Source organism: Balaenoptera musculus, chromosome 20 (assembly GCF_009873245.2).
Source record: "Balaenoptera musculus isolate JJ_BM4_2016_0621 chromosome 20, mBalMus1.pri.v3, whole genome shotgun sequence".
Taxonomy (NCBI): domain Eukaryota; kingdom Metazoa; phylum Chordata; class Mammalia; order Artiodactyla; family Balaenopteridae; genus Balaenoptera; species Balaenoptera musculus.
Window position 1 is genome coordinate 51,033,406 of NC_045804.1, and position 18,043 is coordinate 51,051,448.

The following is an 18,043-nucleotide window of genomic DNA, read 5'->3' on the forward strand; positions in this document are numbered from 1 at the left end:
CTAATGAGTACCTCGGCCCTGGCTCCGCGAGCCTGAGTCTCTGTCTTTTCCCATTCAGGTTCTGCTGCTCTCGATGAGAGACATGAACATCGCCAAGCTAACTTCAGTGGACGTGCCACTCTTCAATGCCATCGTGCAAGATCTATTCCCCAGCATCGAGCTGCCGGTCATTGACTACGGCAAGGTATTTGTTCCTCAAGACTCTCCCTGACCTCACGTGTGAATGTGGGTCTGGAAGCAGGACACCTGGCCTCCAGGCCTTGTTCTGCCCTTCACTAGCTGTCCATTCACTGGCTGTGACTTTGAGCAACACAGTTGGCCTCTCTTTGGGCTTCCTTATCTATAAAGCCATACAGGCCTATTCAAACATTCTACTTTCTCACCTCAACTCCCTACTCCCTGACTCACCAGCTCAAGTACTTCTACTCATCAGTTCCTTGACTTCACTGAGACCGCTGATCCCCTGGCCTTTCTACTTTCTACCTGGTAGCCCTCTCCTGTCTCTACTTCTCTCCTCATTCAGGGAGTTTTGAGGAGAGACTGCTAGGAGCTCTTTGGTATATGAGAGGAGTGGGATGGAAGAGGCCAGGGAAGGAGAATTTTAGAAAGTGTAGGAATTTTCTTCTCTGGCAGTATGGTAGTTTAGATACCCTGAATGATTCTTTCAGTTGAAACCACTAAAATGCTGGATAAAAATATAAAAATACATCTTTTAAAATGTATTGCTAAACTGGCAAGAAAGAAAGAATTCTGGGATGAGGAGGGGGAGTAAAAGCAGGGAGGCAAGTGAATGAGAAAGCTGGCTCTCTCCCCGAAAGTTTTTTGTTGAACTTAAGGCACTGGGGGTAGGAGATAAAGCAGCCCACATTTTGAGGTATAACAGAAAACCCAGTCATGCATAAACTTCCGTCCACAAAGGAAAACACCTTCAGTAAGTGGGAAAATGAGAAACCCACCACTGAGGAGGGTCCATGCAGTAAAGGAACATGCTTGTCGTGACCTTTGATGATGAGAGGAAGGGGCAAAATCTCCTTTGAGATTTCCTAACCACAAGTCAGCCCTCACATGGTTTCTGGTCATAATTAATTTTACTGTGTAATGCCCCACATCTCAAATTTAGAACTTAATTTTAAGTATTTCCAGGTTGTTAGTGTCTCCCCCAAGTGACTGGCAGAAGCAAATGCAAATTATTTCTAGAATAATGAAGCTTCAACTTAAGCCTCAAAGAATTCTCATAAAAATCCAAGAAAATGAGCAGCTTCTGGTCAAAAATCACAAAACACACAAGGAAACAAGACACTGTGAATGGGATGCCAAAGGACAACAGAACAGCAGAATCAGATCCACAAAGACTTCAAACATGGAAAATAATCAGCACAGAATTCTAGAAATAACTAAATTTAATATGTTTAAAGAAATAAGAGAGGGGAATTCCCTGGTGGTCCAATGGTTAGGACTCTGCTGTTTCACTGCCAAGGGCGAGGGTTTGATCCCTGGTCGGGGAACTAAGATCCCACAAGCACAAGCCACACACAGCACAGCAAAATAAATAAATAAATAAATAAAAATAAAGAAACAAGAGAGAAGCTTGAAACTGTGATCCAGGAACAAGAGACTTCTAAACAAAGTAGGATTGAAAAGAACCAACAGCATTCCTACAAATGAAAAAATATTATAATTGAAATTTTAAAAATCCAGCAACTCACAGAGAGGACTTCCAGGTAAAAAGGTGGATTAAAAACAATTTTGTTTCCTTTTGAAAACCCGCTACAACTACTCGAAAGAGATTTTTACAAATAAATAAGGCATCTATACCTGAAAGGATGGGGAGAATGGGAGAGGCAATGACAGCAAAATTGTGACATGGGAAATAAATGAATCAAGCTGTGACTTACTCAGCAAACCTAAGAGGCTGGAAGTGGGGAGAATTGTGAGTTGGGAGTAGGTGGAGGGAGTGAGTAAAGGAGGTGTATCTGAAATGAGAAGGATTGGAGGCAAACAGTCTTGGGAGCAGGTCTCCCCTTCTCTGCGACCCTGGTTGGCCGTGCCTCTCTCACTTTGGTGGAAGACTAGAGGGTAACAATAGTAGGTCTCTGGTCTGGGGGACACATGGTATAGTTGAGGGTGGGAGAAAACTCTATTAAAAATGGGGATTAAGTGAATGTTTACACATTGAATGCTGAGACCCTTAGCCTTCTCTGAAGCCCCCAGAATGCCGGCAGCCAGACAGGAAATTGGAAGAGTTCTCTCTGGGGAATCTCTCTGTCCCAAGAGGAATGAACAAGACATCGACAATGGAAATTTCCCAACGAAAGTCCCAGATAAATCATCTACAGTGACACTCACAGTCTACAGGCCCCACTCACACACTCAGAGCTTCCATTCATCTCTTTAGTCCTCCACCCTTATATATGAGCCGAAAACCAAGGCTCACCACACATCTGAGGAAGACCTCTAACATAAAAGCAGCCAAAACAAATAGGAAAAAGCAAATTGGAGAAAATAGATAATGCCGAGAGAAGAAAAGTTTTTTTAAAAAATCTATCATTAGTATACTCAGAGAGAAGATTAAGGTATTGTATCCATGAAATACTGATGAAATGCTATTGGAAAAGGAATATTCCGGAGAATAGAGCAGAGCAGACAAAGCGGGAAAGAGATTAAGATTCACGTGCCAGTCTAGGAAAGACAACACTGAAATACCAGCAGTTCCAAAAAGTAGGAACAGAGAAAATGGAGGAGGCCAGGATCAGTAATGAAACAATTCACGAAGAATCCCCAGAACTGTAGCATCTAAGTTTCCATAATTAAAGGATCTATAAATGCATGACATAATAGATAAAACAAATCCTTACCAAGGCCCAGCATTGTGAAATTTTAAAACACTAGGAAAAGGAGAAGATTTAACGAACTTCCAAAAAGGGAGAAAAAAAAGAGATGACATGCAAAAGATCAAGAATTAGAATGTTGGACTTCTCAATAGCAATATTGGCTCTTTAAACAATGAAGCAGCCTTCAACATTCTGAAGGAAAATTATTTCCAACCTCAAATGCTATACCCAGACAACCTGTCACATAGGAAGCTAGATCAGAGATGTTTCAGACAAGCAGACTCTCAAAAAAAAAAAAAAATTACCTCCACTGCATCCTTTCCTCAGAAAGCTACCAGAGGATGTGCTCTACCACAATGCAGGAGCAGTCCAAGAAAGAGGAAGATAGAGGACAAGGGATGACAGTTGTGCACCAGACAAAGAGAGAAGCCAATCCAAACTGAAGCAAATCTGAAGGTTCAGGCAGACTTCTTTTTTTTTTTTTTTTAAGATTTTTAAAAAATTATTATTTATTTAATTTATTTTTGGCTGCATTGGGTCTTAGTTGCAGCACGTGGGATCTTTGTTGAAGCGTGCGGGATCTTTCATTGTGGCGCACGGGCCTTTCTCTTTTCTAGCTGTGGCGCGTGGGCTCCAGGGCTCCAGAGCGCGTGGGCTCTGTAGTTTGCGGCACGCAGGCTCTCTAGTTGAGGCATGCGAGCTCAGTAGTTCTGGCGTGTGGGCTTAGTTGCCCCGTGGCATGTGGGATCTTAGTTCCCTGACCAGAGATCAAACCCACGTCCCCTGCATTGTAAGGTGGACTCGGCACCACTGGACCACCAGGGAAGTCCCTAGACTTCTTTAAGAAGAGGAAATCGATACCTGATGAGAATAAAAGTTTTGAGAGATTTAGTCAACTGGCAGAGTTTGGAGTTGAGTTAAAGATCAGTATATTAAAAACTAAGCAAACAAAAAACCAGAGCAACTATTAGCCCCTAGGGAAAACCAAAAAGTTGTGCAGGAAAGGAAAAATAATCATGTATTGAATAGTATACATTGTTATACTAATATTTAATACTGTTTACAAGAGACACACGTAAAACGTAAAGACAAAGGGTGGAGAGTCAAAGACTAGAAAAATACATCAGGTAGACACTAATCAAAAGGAAGCTGGGGTAGCAATATCAGACAACATAGATCTTAAGGCAAAATGAATTACCAGAAATGGAGTCGCTTCATAATAATAAAAAGTTCAATTCACCAGGAAGATACAATTCTAAATTTGCATGCGTCTAATAATATGGCCTCAAAATAAATAGAACAAAATTTTTCAGAATTTCAAAGAGAAATAGACAAATCTACAGTCGTAGTGGTGCTCTTCACATCTCTCAGTAACTGATAGGCCAAGCAGACTAAAAATCAGTTTTGTTAAAGAAGATTTGAACAACACAATCAATCTTGAGTTAATCAAGACATCGACAGCAATTGCACTCAATAACTGAAGAATAACCATTTTTTTCAAGCATACATAGAATATTTAGGTTACTTGACCATGTAAAGGTCATAAATCTGCCTCCAAAATTTCAAAGGAATTTATTCAGAACACATTTTCTGATCACAATGTTAACTCTACTGATATCAGGCAAAGTAGACTTTATGGCAAGAAGAATATTAAAGATAAAGGGGGACATTTCATAATGATAAAAGGGCCAATGCCCAGAAAGATACGGCTTTCTAAATTTGTATGCACTTAATAATAGAGCTAGAAAACGCATAAAACAAAATCGACAGAACTAAAAGTAGAAACAGATTAATCCACAACCCTAGGGGGAAATCTTGACATACTTCTCTCAGAAATTGACAAAATAAGTGGATAAAAAAATCCATAAAGGGAGTTCCCTGGCAGTCCAGTGGTTAGGACTCAGCGCTTTCACTGCCGTGGCCCAGGTTCAATCCTGGTCTAATCCTGGAACTAAGATCCCACAAGTTGTGTGGTGTGGCCAAAAAAAAGAAAAAACAATCCATAAAGATACGGATTTGAGGGACTTCCCTGGTGGTCCAGTGGTTAAGAATCTGCCTTCCAATGCAGGGGACATGGGTTTGATCCCTGGTCAGGGAACTAAGATCCCACATGCCACGGGGCAACTAAGCCCGCGAGCCACAACTACTGAGCCCGCGCGCCACAACTAGAGAGAAGCCCGAGCCCTGCAACAAAGAGCCTGTGCCCCGCAGGGAAAGTTCCCGCATGCCACAACTAAGACCCGACACGGCCAAAAATAAAATGAATAAGTAAATAAATATTTTTTTAAAAGATACGGATTTGAATGCTTTTAACAGATTTGACCTGACACACATAGAACATTATATGCATATAATTGCAGATACATATTCTTCTCAAGTATGCATGGAGCGTTTACCAAAATTGACTGTGTGCTGGATTATTAAGTAGCGGTCTCATAAACTTCAAATGATTGAAAATTATACAGAGGATGATCTCTGACCACAATAGAATTAAACTAGAAATTGGTAACAAAATATGATTATTCCAAATGTTTGGAAATTAGGCAATACAATTCTAAATAACTCATGGGTCAAAGAAGAAATTACAGGATATTTTAAACTGAGTAAATAGAAAATGTGACATTTTAAACTTTTGGCATGATGCTAAACACGCACATACACACAAATACACCCAAACATGCTAATACAACTAATTCTCAGACAGTGGAGGGAAGTAGTAGGGGTGAGGCCTCTTAGTGGTGTTTGAGAGATACAAGTAAACTCTTGCATTTGTTTGAACTTATTTGGTTGCATTGGCTGTGTATTTAAAAATGTCACACTCTTCTGGGACCCACATGGGTCATGGTTCTATAAGCATTTCTTTATTTTTCATTTTTATTTTAAAAATTTTTAATGGAGTATAGTTGATTTACAATGTTGTGTTAGTTTCAGGTGTACAGCAAAGTGACTTAGTTTTATATATATATATTTTTTTTCACATTCTTTTCCATTATAGGTTATTATAAGATATTGTATGTAGTTCCCTGTGCTATATAGTAGGTCCTTGTTTATTTTATATATAGTAGTTTGTATCTGTTAATCTCAAACTCCTAATTTATCCACACCTTTCCCCCTTTGGTAACCATGAGTTTGTTTTCAATGTCTATGAGTCTATTTCTGTTTTGTAAATTAGTTCATTTGTATCATTTTTTTTAGATTCCACATGTAAGTAATATCATGTGATATTTGTCTTTCTCTGTCTGACTTACTTAAGATGATAATCTCTAGATTCATCCATGTTGCTGCAAATGGCATTATTTCATTCTTTTTTGTGGCTGAGTAATATTTCATTGTATAAATATACCACATCTTCTTTATCCATTCATCTGTTGATGAGCATTTAGGTTGCTTCCATGTCTTGGCTATTGTAAATAGTGCTGCTATGAACATTGGGATGCATGTATCTTTTTGAATTTGAGTTTTCGTCTTTTTAACTTAGGTGATGATTTGTTTAATGTCTGGCTCCCCCACCAGACTGTGGGCTCTGCGATAGGATGAACACTAATTTGTTCTCAGCACCCAGCACACTGCTTGGCACATACTTTAGAGGCTGAATAAATATTTGTTGAATGATATTAGAAAAGACGTGTAGAGCTGCGTGTCAGACATTGTGTTTTACATTGACTATCTTATCTAATACAACAGCCCTAAGTGGGAAGTACCATCATTACTCCCATTTAACAGATTAGGAAACTGAGGCTCAAAGAAGTTAACTTGCTCACGTTCACATAGCTGAAAGCTGGGGACCCAGGCTGGCTGACTCCAGAGCCCAATCTCTTAACTCTGCACTTGGCCAGCCTCCCAAGGAACAAACAACTGCCAGGGTGCAAAGGGCCCTGGTGCGATTTTTTTTTTTTTTTTAATATTTTATTTATTTATTTATTTATTTTTGGCTGTGTTGGGTCTTCGTTTCTGCGCGAGGGCTTTCTCCAGTTGCGGCAAGCGGGGGCCACTCCTCATCGCGGTGCGCGGGCCTCTCACCATCGCGGCCCCTCTCGTTGCGGAGCACAGGCTCCAGACGCGCAGGCTCAGTAATTGTGGCTCACGGGCCCAGTCGCTCCGCGGCATGTGGGATCCTCCCAGACCAGGGCTCGAACCCGTGTCCCCTGCATTGGCAGGCAGACTCTCAACCACTGTGCCACCAGGGAAGCCCCCTGGTGCGATTTTTAATGGTTTGCACATTATCCTTCTGGGTATCGGGGAGCTTTTGAAAGTCCTTTACAAGCAGCACCCTTTTTCTTCTGCTTCCTGTATTTTCCCTTCTCTCAGCTGCGGGAGACCATTGAGCAGGAGATTCGGGATATGGGCCTGCAGACCACCCCGTTCACCCTCACCAAGGTTATCCAGCTGTATGAAACCAAGAACTCCCGCCACTCCACCATGATCGTGGGCTGCACAGGCAGCGGCAAGACTGCCTCGTGGAGAATTCTTCAGTCCTCCTTGTCCTCCCTGTGCCGCGCCGGAGAGCCCAACTTCAACATTGTCAGAGTACGGACCTGGGACAGTGGGGCCACTGGAGGAGACCTGAGTAGCAGGAAGACAGTGAGGCTGGGGGCAGGGATGCGTAGGTGTCTGGGAGGGCGGTGCAGACCAGGAGGGCGGCCTGGGAAGGATGAGAGAGACAGGGGCCAAATACAAATACCTGGAAATAAAGGGAGGCTGGAAATAAAGGGACATCTTGGGATTTGTGTCAGCCGGCAGCTCAAAGCCCCCTTCCTGTGTCATTTTTAGGAGTTCCCTTTGAACCCTAAGGCACTGTCCCTAGGGGAGCTGTATGGGGAATATGACCTCAACACTAATGAATGGACAGACGGCGTCCTGTCCAGTGTCATGCGGACGGCTTGTGCAGGTACCCAAAGGATCTTGGGGCAGGGAGAGCAGATGCCTAAATCTCCTGCGGGGGTGGGCAGTCTGGGGATAGAAAGCTCATTTTGGGGGAAAAAGTGCTTGGGGAATGTGGAGATCACCAGGAAGCAACTGCTTGCGTCTCCAGGGAGATGAGTGTGGAGGGAGGGCTGGGTAACGAAGCTCTGGTTTCCTTATCATCCACCTCCGACCAAGACGAGAAGCCGGATGAGAAGTGGATCCTTTTCGATGGCCCTGTGGACACACTGTGGATTGAGAGCATGAACTCTGTCATGGACGATAACAAAGTGCTGACCCTTATCAATGGAGAGCGCATCGCGATGCCTGAGCAGGTTAGGGAGTGGAAACTGGAGGGCCCGGGGCAGGGCTGAGGGGAAGAGCAGGGGCGTCCAACAAGAAGAGGAGGTTCTATAGGGACGCCCAGGAGGAGGATGCCTGGATTCAGGGCAACCTGTGACTGAAGAAGAAATGCCCATCTTACCACAGGCGCTGAGGACAGCTGTATAGAAAAAACTGTGTACTAGGGCGCACCGTGTGGACTGAGGCAGCCTCATTGCCACTGACATATGAGGGATGACCTTCCGTTGTGCACCCAGAGTTACAATTCGTGGGCTTTTGTAAAGCCCACCCTTTCCCACCCGCTCAAGCAATGTGAGCGAGGGAGTGATTTTTCATAAGGATGACCTTGAATAAACCCTGATTTCTTTTAACGAACAAATCATTTGTAAAGCTTAGGTCTTTATTCATCCTGCCACACGTGGTACTCAGTAGAGACACCTTGGGGCATCAGAATTCTGGGTGTTTTTATTACTGAGGGAAAGACAAGGTTCTGACCAAGTATATCCATAGGTGTCTCTCCTGTTCGAAGTGGAAAACTTGGCAGTGGCCTCCCCAGCCACCGTGTCTCGCTGCGGGATGGTGTACACTGACTACGCTGACCTGGGCTGGAAGCCCTATGTTCAGTCATGGCTGGAGAAGAGGCCAAAGGTATGAAGGGAATGGAGGAGAGGAGAGGAACCGGCGGGGCCTGGGGGGGACACAGGAATAATTCAGAGCCCCTGCTTATTCAACTCCAGGTAGAGGCAGAGCCTCTTCAGCGCATGTTCGAAAAGTTCATCAACAAGATGCTGACCTTTAAGAAGAACAACTGCAACGAGCTGGTGCCCCTCCCGGAATACAGCGGCATCATCTCCCTCTGCAAGCTGTACTCAGCCCTGGCCACACCGGAGAACGGGGTGAGGGGGGACCAGGGCAGGAAGGGCTCTCGACCTCCCGGGACAACTTCAGGGAAACGGTGTGTCTGAGACACAATTGGAACATGAGGCTTGAGTGGAGCAGAGACTCCAAGGGGAGCCCTCACCAACCGTGGAGGCAGCGAGCGGTGTGTGTGTGCGTGCCTGTGTGCGTGTGTGCATGCGTGTGCTCACGCGTGTGTGCGTGTGCATGTGCACGTGTGTGCTCACACGCACGCGTGTGCATGCACACTGGGAGGCCAAACTAAGGACTCTAAATCAGATATAGTACACAGTGGGTCTCACTGTAATTTCCTACCCATATTTGGGAGCTGAGGATAGTTTATTTGGTTCCTCATTTCTCCATCCTTTCAAAAATTAAATATTAAGTCTTGGAATCTGTGAGGCCTTGGGATACTGTTTCTTTTTTGTTTGTTTTTAAGATTTTTTTTTTTTTTGGATATGGACCATTTTTACAGTCTTTACTGAATTTGTTACAATATTGCTTCTGTTTTATGTTTTGTTTTTTTGGCTGCAAGGCATGTGGGATCTTAGCTCCCTGACCAGGTATCGGACCCACACCCCCTGCATTGTAAGGTGAAGTCTTAACCACTGGACTGCCAGGGAAGACCCTGGGATACTGTTTCTGCTGGGAGGAGCTCCCCATCTAATCTGATGAGGGGTTTTAGAAATTTTCAGATTAACTGATATTTAAGAAAAATTTTGTTTGGTTTAGAATTATGGAGTAAGGACCAAAATTGGGTATTTTTCTGTTGAGATTAAATCACTGCCTAGAAATGGTTCATATTGTTTTTAAGGACATTGCCAGATCACTCAACTATTAATATAAAGTTATATAACAATTAAGATCTATAACAGTATGTGTCATTCCTGGTACGGTTAATATAAATTAAAACTATGTAGGTGAAGTTGCAAAATGACATAGGGGAAAAGGCCAGTAATATAGTGTCAGTGGCACCCAGCTGCTGAGGAGGCCTGGGTAGGGGGAAGAACGCTGATAAACAAAACAAAGAGAGGAGGGCAGTCTAGGTAAAGGGAATGGCTTTTGCAAAAACACAGAGACACACGAGTCAGTCCCCACTGGGCAGGGTGGGTGATGGGTGGATGGTGTTGGCGGCGTTACAACCCCTCTTCGCTGCAGCAGAGACCCCGAGAAGAGGATGGTGAGATGTGTGTGTGCTGGAAGGACAGACTAAGGACTCTGGATTCAATATGGTAGACAGTGGAGCCTCAACACAATTTCCCACCGTGTCTCTGTAACTTAGTAGGTTTATTTAAATGTTTTGATTTAGCTTTATCTACAGCCATATGGTTTTCCAAACAGAACCAGGAAGGGAGGGAAACTCTAAGCCTTTGTGATGAGCTACCACAATTAGACGCCTCCATCTCTTATAGATTTACGGTATTTCCGCTTCTCCTTTTCCACCCAGGTGAACCCAGCTGATGGTGAGAACTTTGTCTCCATGGTAGAGCTGACATTTGTGTTCAGCATGATCTGGTCTGTGTGTGCCTCCGTGGATGAGGAGGGCCGCAAGAAGATCGACAGTTACCTCCGAGAGATTGAGGGCACTTTCCCCAACAAGGTCAGGGCCCTCAAACCCAGCTGCCCTATTTTTCTGCATCCCTGATCCTTAGACTCTTCTTGAGCTTCAGCCTGCCACCCAGCTCTCTTTCTTCTGCCCAGTGGTCTGTGAGCACTTTTTCTGGGCAGGGAAAAGCTAAAGGAAGGCTTTGGTAACCCGCCACACGTTCCCTCCTCAGGACACAGTGTACGAGTACTTTGTGGACCCCAAGATGCGGAGTTGGACATCATTTGAGGAGAAGCTCCCTAAGAGTTGGCGCTACCCTCCAAAGTGAGAGCCAGGCCTGGGGGGTGGGTCAGGCTTGGGGCTGCGGTGGGTGGGAGATGTGGTGAGAGAGCAAAAGAGGGGTGCAAAAGGGAGCTATGGGAAGAGAGGGTGGATCCCAAGGCAGAGGTGACTTTCCAGTGCAGGAAGCGGGATCTAGAGGAAATGGGACAGGGTCCTTCAGGAGAATGCCTGACCCCCAGGCCCCGCATGAGGCAGGCTTGGTGATTAGAGAGTGGTGATGCCGGAGGAAGATAAACACTGGGGGGCAGAAGGAAGCGGGAGTTAGAAAGCAGTGGGCCACGATCTTGAGACACAGTCCCTTTCCCCACCAGCTTCCCCTTCTACAAGATCATGGTGCCCACCGTTGACACTGTCCGCTACAACTACCTGGTGAGCACCTTGGTGGCCAACCAGAACCCCGTCCTGCTGGTGGGTCCCGTGGGGACTGGAAAGACGTCCATCGCTCAGAGTGTCCTGCAGTCCTTGCCCTCCAGCCAGTGGTCAGTGCTCACTGTCAACATGTCTGCGCAGGTGTGTGGCAGGACCCAGGGCCAGGCCGCCAGCTCCCTGCTCTTTCCCTGCCTCTGCTCCCCCTTGGGATCCAAGTGCCTGGTCGACGCTCCTCTCTAACCCCGTATTTCTCCTGGGGGACCCAAGCATTCATTCTGTGCCTTTTTCACCAGACCACATCCAATAACGTGCAGAGCATCATTGAGAGCAGGGTGGAGAAGCGAACCAAGGGTGTCTATGTGCCATTTGGAGGCAAAAGCATGATCACCTTCATGGATGACCTAAATATGCCAGCTAAGGACACGTTTGGGTCCCAGCCCCCCCTGGAGCTGATTCGCCTCTGGATTGACTATGGCTTCTGGTATGATCGAACGAAGCAGACCATCAAGTACATTCGAGTAAGCATCCCGAGAATTTGTTCTTCAGGCCTCCGTTCCTGCCCATGATGGGTTCAGTCTCCGCTCCTCTGGGACCCCAGGATAGAATCCTGTAAGCCTATGTTCCTCCCCACACAGGAGCGTCCTGCCTTTCTCAGGACCCAGACATCTGGCTCCTAGGTTATCAATTCCTGTTAGTAACTCTCCTCACTGACTGTCCTGTGCTTCGTGACCAAGGGAGCCTGTCCTCCAACTTCCACTCCTTTCCCAGGCCTCTTACACCTCGCTCCCATGGCAACGCTGATGCCAACCAGAGCTGCCCATAACCCCTCTCCAGGCCTCTCCACCTCCCACTGTTTCAGTAACCACCTCCACTCCCCACCCAGAGTCCAGGCGTCTCCCTTCAGTCCTGACTTTTCTCCCGTGGGATTCTGAGCGTCTTGTTTCTTTTTCCTGAATCAATAGGCAGCCATTCCAGCCTGATACCTGGGGCACTCATCTATCTGGCCCTCGGGGTCCAAAACTCACCTAATAATATATTCATATGTTTCTGAGAAAAAACACGCACATACATACACAGATACGTGTGTGTGTATGTATATATATATATATATATATATTTAAAATAGAAAAGAAGAGAAAGTCTAGAAGACGTAATCAAATGTTGTTTTTTTAACTTACCTCTATTTTCCAGTTTGGGAACATGGATTATAATGATGAAATAAGAACAAATACATTACTTTAGTAATTCTGTAAAAATGTCCCAAATCCCTTCCTTCCCCTCACCTTTCCCTGCCCCTACTGTTCCGTGTTTCTTCCTGCTCTTTCTGTCCCTGTCTTCCCTCTTCCCGTTTGTCCCTCCTTCTCCTCTCTTCCTCCTGGCTCCTCTCACATCCTCCCTATTTCCATGCTCCTTCTCTTCCTGTCCTCTCACCTGTCTCCACCACCACCACCCCCCACCTGCCCCATCTGGTCTTTGCTCTCTAGGACATGTTCTTGATGGCTGCCATGGGCCCTCCCGGGGGTGGACGGACCGTCATCTCCCCAAGGCTGCAGAGTCGCTTCAACATCATCAACATGACCTTCCCTACGGTGAGGGCATCCTGAGGGCTGGGGGAGGAGACTGTAGAAGGCAAAGCCATCTGTGGCTCAGAGAGCGACGGGGCAGATCACTGAGGGGCCCAAGGACCCCCAGGGCTGACTTGCATTCAGGGAGCTATGATACACAGAGGGGAGACTGCTGTCCGCAGGAGCCTTGCTTCTGCTGAGCTAGGAGGGCTGCAGGGTGACAGTGCAGCCTGGCTCTGGCATGTGAAGCCTAACATTCCCAGTGGGCAGAGAGTGGGGGCCAAATGGACCAGGAAGGTAGATCCTCAAAGCAGAGAGCTGGGAGCGGCCCAGGGCTAGGGTGAGGCGAGGGAGCCACTCAGGGGCACCCAAAACCCTCGGAAATCAAGATAAATAATATTTTCATGCAACATTAAAAAAAGTTAATGCCAAAAATTCACGATGAACAAGACACCAAAATTTTAAATAAGTACAAGATCAGTATAGTACCGTGCTGAGCCGCATGAGAGCCTGAGGCAAAAGGAAAAACCAGCAATACGGATCCCATCTTTATTTAAAATGTTCGTATTTGTTCATTGTGGACAGTTTGCATTAATCTTGATTTTTAAATATTACACTAAAGCATTATCCCCTTGATTTCTGAGGGTTTTTTGTGCCCCCCTTAAATTCTGCCCCCAAGACAAGTGCTTTTCTCCCCTGACCCTAGTCCCCCGCTTTGGCTGAAAGGTCATGAGCCCGCAACGTTGAGTCTGAGAGCCTGTTTCTAGGAGTCCCAGATCATCCGGATATTCGGCACCATGATCAATCAGAAGCTCCAGGACTTTGAGGAAGAGGTGAAGCCCATTGGGAATGTGGTGACCAAGGCCACCTTGGATGTGTACAACACCGTGGTACAGCGCTTCCTGCCCACGCCTGCCAAGATCCACTACCTCTTCAACCTTCGAGACATCTCCAAGGTGAAACTCTGTCTGACCTTTTGCCCCTTTGGCCCAGCACAGCCTCCTTGGAGGCATTCTCCTCTCCTCCAAGTAAGCCTTGGAGCTCAGCAGCATCCCACACACCCCAAACCACCCCCATCCGGGAATGCTGCCTTCTCTAAAACTTCTGGAGGGACTCTCTTCCCTCCCTCCATCCCACTAGCCACGCCCCTTCCCTAGGTGTTCCAGGGCATGCTGAGAGCCAGCAGGGACTTCCACGATACCAAGTCCAGCATCACACGACTCTGGATCCATGAATGTTTCAGGTGAGGTAGCTGTGCCTGCCAGACCCAGGCCTTCCCAAGCCCAAGCCCCCACCCCCCACCCGCCTGTCGCCTCCCCAAGACCACGCTCCTCTTCATTCCCAGACCTCACCCCAGCTCCCTCCCAACAGAGTCTTCTCTGACCGACTAGTTGACACGGCAGACATGGAAGCCTTCGTGGGCATCATAAGTGACAAACTCGGCTCCTTCTTTGACCTCACATTTCATAACCTTTGTCCCAACAAACGTTCTCCCATCTTTGGTGAGCTGGGAGCTGTGGCCCCTCTAGGCTGGAGACTCTTAGGAGATGGGTTAGAAGGGGAGGCGGGGCACCAAGTCCCATGGATGCGTAGGGCCCTTTGGGGAAGCCTGGGGAGGACCAGGCATTTGAGATCTGCCCCCCTCTTCCCATGACCCAGGGGACTTCCTGCGGGAGCCCAAGGTGTATGAAGACCTGACGGATCTGACGGTCCTGAGGACAGCCATGGAGACGGCGCTAAATGAGTACAACCTGTCACCCACCGTCGTGCCAATGCGGCTGGTGCTCTTCCGAGAGGCCATTGAGCACGGTGAGCACCTCCTGCTCCCGTCCCTTCTCCAGCGTCCTGGTTATGGGATATTCCAAGGAAATGGGAATCTCTTCCCAGGTTGCTCCCAAATCAAGTCTCAGAAGTTGCCTTCCTCCCTAACCCCAGATGTGCTTGTGGCCATGGGTGGGGTTTTCCTTGATGATGGTGTTTAACAGAGGCGGTGGAGGTTGAGAGTTGAATTGCTACCAGTGCTTCAGGCACCAACCTCTTCCCACGCTGCCTGGTTCCTCTGCTGTAGTTTTAGTCGTCCCAGTCCCCAGCCTAGGGCCTGGAGGTCCCCTGAGGTTGTTCAACCAACTCATTACCCTCACCCCCTACCCTCCAGTCACACGGATTGTGCGGGTCATTGGACAGCCTCGGGGCAACATGCTCTTGGTGGGCATTGGGGGCAGCGGACGCCAGAGTCTGGCCCGCTTGGCCTCATCCATCTGCGAGTACATCACCTTCCAGATTGAGGTCACCAAACATTATCGAAAGCAGGAATTCCGAGACGGTAACGCTGGGTTTCTGAGGTGGAAGAGGGTTTGGGGCTGGGAGTGAAAGATCAGATGCCTGAACTTCCTGTGATGACAAGTGAGAGGAGGGATGGAAGCCGGGTAGGGAGCCGCGCCAGGCCCGGGTGGGGTACAGGACGGTGTCCTGTATGTGTTGCCAGCTGGGGGAGGGCTCCTGAATCTCAGAAGGGGACGGAGGGACGTGATGGTGAATCTGAAGAGTCTTTCCGTCTCCTCTGGCCCAGATATCAAGCGTCTGTATCGCCAGGCTGGGGTAGAGCTCAAGGCCACGTCCTTCCTTTTTGTGGACACCCAGGTTGCTGACGAATCATTCCTAGAGGACATTAACAACATCCTCAGCTCAGGCGAGGTCCCCAATCTCTATAAGGTGGATGAGTTTGAAGAGGTGCGATCCTTCCACACCCTCTACCAGTTGGTTCTTTGGCCTTCCTAACTAAGCCCTTCTCACCTAATCCCAGAGGATGCTGCTGTGGCACCCCCTCCCCCCAGCCCCCCGTTAGGTGGTGCTTCCTCTTCTGCCATCTTCCCTCGCGGGACGCTAGTGGGCCGAGCTGCTTTAAAACCCACACCCTGTCAGCCCAGCCCCACCGGCTGCTCCCTCCTCCCTCCCGCCCTGGGTTCTGCCCTTGAAACCTCAGCCCTCTGACTGGGGCCTCCGCGCAGATCCAGACGCTCATCATAGAGCAGGCCCGCGCGGAGCAGGTGCCCGAGTCCTCGGACAGCCTCTTCACCTACCTCACCGAGCGCGTGCGGAACAACCTGCACATCGTCCTCTGCCTCAGCCCCGTGGGCGACCCCTTCAGGTGACTCTTGTTACAGCCTTCTTCTCCCTCGAGGCCCCCACTCGTCGCGGGGTCCTCCTCCCCGGCTCTGGCCTCTGTGCCTTCTGCCAGCGAGACTCAGGAATAGCGCTGGCCTCTCCAGCCCTGTACACCCCGTCTCCTGGCCGTAGCCTGTGTTTCTTTCAGCAAGTTCCTGCTGCTTACATGGGAGCCTTTTGGTGTATCAGATTTCTTTATTTTTCCAGAAGATGGAGGTGGTTTTTTTGTTTTGTTTTTAAATTTTTAATTGTGGTTAAAAACACATAAAATTTAATCATTTTAGCCATTTTTTTTTCAGGTTTGTAGCTTGTCTCTTCACTTTCTTTAAGTTTTTTGTTGTTTTTTTTTTTTACTAAAGAGAAGTTCTTAAATTAAAAAAGAATGTTTATTTATTTATCTTGGCTGCCAGGTCTTAGCTGTGGCACACGGGATCTTTAGTTGCGGCATGCAGCCTTCTTAGTTGCGGCATGCATGCAGGATCTAGTTCCCTGACCAGGGATTGAACCTGGGCCCCCTGCATTGGGAGCACAGAGTCTTAACCACTGCACCACCAGGGAAGTCTCTAACCGTTTTTAAGTATACAGCTCAGCAGTGTTAAGTATATTCACACTGTTGTGCAACAGATTTCTGGAACATTCTCATTGTGCAAAACTGTAACTCTATACCCACTGGACAACTGCCCATTTCCCCCACCACCCCCAGGCCCTGGCAGCCACCCTTCTACTTTCTGTTTCTGTGAGTGACCACTCTAGATACCACGTAGAGGTGGAATCATACAGTATTTGTCTTTTTGTGACTGGCTTATCTCACTTAGCATAATGTCCTCAAGGTTCATCCATGTTGTAGCAGGTGCCAGAATCTCCTTCCTCTTTAAGGCTGAATAATATTCCATCGTGTGTATACACCACATTTGATCCATTCTTGGTATGACTAGATTTTCAAGGGCATCGGAAAATAGGAGGACAGAGAACTTGTGCAGAGAGGCAGTTTGGGTTACCATTTTGTTTATCTTTTAATATTTTTGGTTTATGGCGTATGTACCAGGCTCTGTGCTAAGCATTTTACATGTGTCACCCCATTGAATCCCCTAACAGCTCTAGTTAGTATGTTTTGTTATTCCCATTTTAGAGCTAAGGGAAATGACGTTCAAAAGATTACATCACTTGCCCCAAGATCCACACCTAGTTGGTGTGGAATCGGGTCTTTCTGACCGCAGAACCTGTTTCTAAATTCTGCACTGAATCAGCTCTGAGGGGAGCAAAACCTGGACAAGGAGATACAGGGGCACGAGGGCGGGGCTTTTAGGTTCCTGGGGAGTGGGTGGAGCTGTGACGAAGCCCGTCGCTGGAGGCTGAGTCTGCGATTGGGCTTAACTGCCTCTCGAAACCCACGCCAGGAACTGGATCCGCCAGTACCCAGCCTTGGTGAACTGCACAACCATCAACTGGTTCTCAGAGTGGCCCCGCGAGGCCCTGCTGGAGGTGGCTGAGAAGTATCTGGTGGGAGCAGACCTGGGGACCCAGGAGAACGTGAGGCCCTCCTCCCCACCTTTCCTCACCCCCCTGCACCTCCCGCCCATTTCTGTTCTCTGTCTGCCTTTACTCTTGCTCTGTCTCACATCCTCTACGAATTGGCCTCAGATCCACAGGAAGGTGGCCCAGATCTTCGTCACCATGCACTGGTCAGTGGCTCAGTATTCCCAGAAGATGCTGCTGGAACTTCGAAGACACAACTACGTCACACCCACCAACTACCTGGAACTTGTATCTGGATATAAAAAGTATGATGAAGAGTACGGGGCACAGAGGGCCAGGGAGTTTGGTGTCTTTCGAGGGTGCTTGGTGAAATGAAGTCATGGAAAATATCCAGGAGCTGGCCAAGGGGGCCCGCTCGAGAACTGGGATGTTGATGTGGAAGGGCAGAGATGCCAGAGACCTTGATTCTGTCCAGGAAGTTAAACAGAGAGATGGGGTTTCCAGGGGACGTGGCCACCTCAGGGGCCCTCTGGCTGTGACCACTTTATACACCTCTCTGTCCTTATCTTCTAGAATGATGTCTCTCTTCCCAATCACAATACAACTGT

The 18,043-nt window shown here is 47.5% G+C and overlaps 1 protein-coding gene across 1 annotated transcript in view; it reads left to right on the top strand.

The window, feature by feature from the left end:
• Positions 1 to 18,043, top strand: part of DNAH2 (dynein axonemal heavy chain 2) — a 94,689-nt gene that overhangs the window by 51,469 nt on the left and 25,177 nt on the right. The window contains exons 38-57 of the mRNA XM_036838348.1: positions 59 to 184; positions 7,140 to 7,358; positions 7,602 to 7,719; positions 7,932 to 8,068; positions 8,586 to 8,723; positions 8,813 to 8,971; positions 10,420 to 10,572; positions 10,751 to 10,842; positions 11,172 to 11,370; positions 11,523 to 11,747; positions 12,714 to 12,818; positions 13,562 to 13,750; positions 13,952 to 14,037; positions 14,166 to 14,296; positions 14,454 to 14,603; positions 14,950 to 15,117; positions 15,364 to 15,524; positions 15,803 to 15,942; positions 17,357 to 17,489; positions 17,601 to 17,740. Coding sequence (XP_036694243.1) covers positions 59 to 184; positions 7,140 to 7,358; positions 7,602 to 7,719; positions 7,932 to 8,068; positions 8,586 to 8,723; positions 8,813 to 8,971; positions 10,420 to 10,572; positions 10,751 to 10,842; positions 11,172 to 11,370; positions 11,523 to 11,747; positions 12,714 to 12,818; positions 13,562 to 13,750; positions 13,952 to 14,037; positions 14,166 to 14,296; positions 14,454 to 14,603; positions 14,950 to 15,117; positions 15,364 to 15,524; positions 15,803 to 15,942; positions 17,357 to 17,489; positions 17,601 to 17,740 — 2,969 coding nt within the window. The remainder of the gene's footprint in view (positions 1 to 58; positions 185 to 7,139; positions 7,359 to 7,601; positions 7,720 to 7,931; positions 8,069 to 8,585; positions 8,724 to 8,812; positions 8,972 to 10,419; positions 10,573 to 10,750; positions 10,843 to 11,171; positions 11,371 to 11,522; positions 11,748 to 12,713; positions 12,819 to 13,561; positions 13,751 to 13,951; positions 14,038 to 14,165; positions 14,297 to 14,453; positions 14,604 to 14,949; positions 15,118 to 15,363; positions 15,525 to 15,802; positions 15,943 to 17,356; positions 17,490 to 17,600; positions 17,741 to 18,043) is intronic.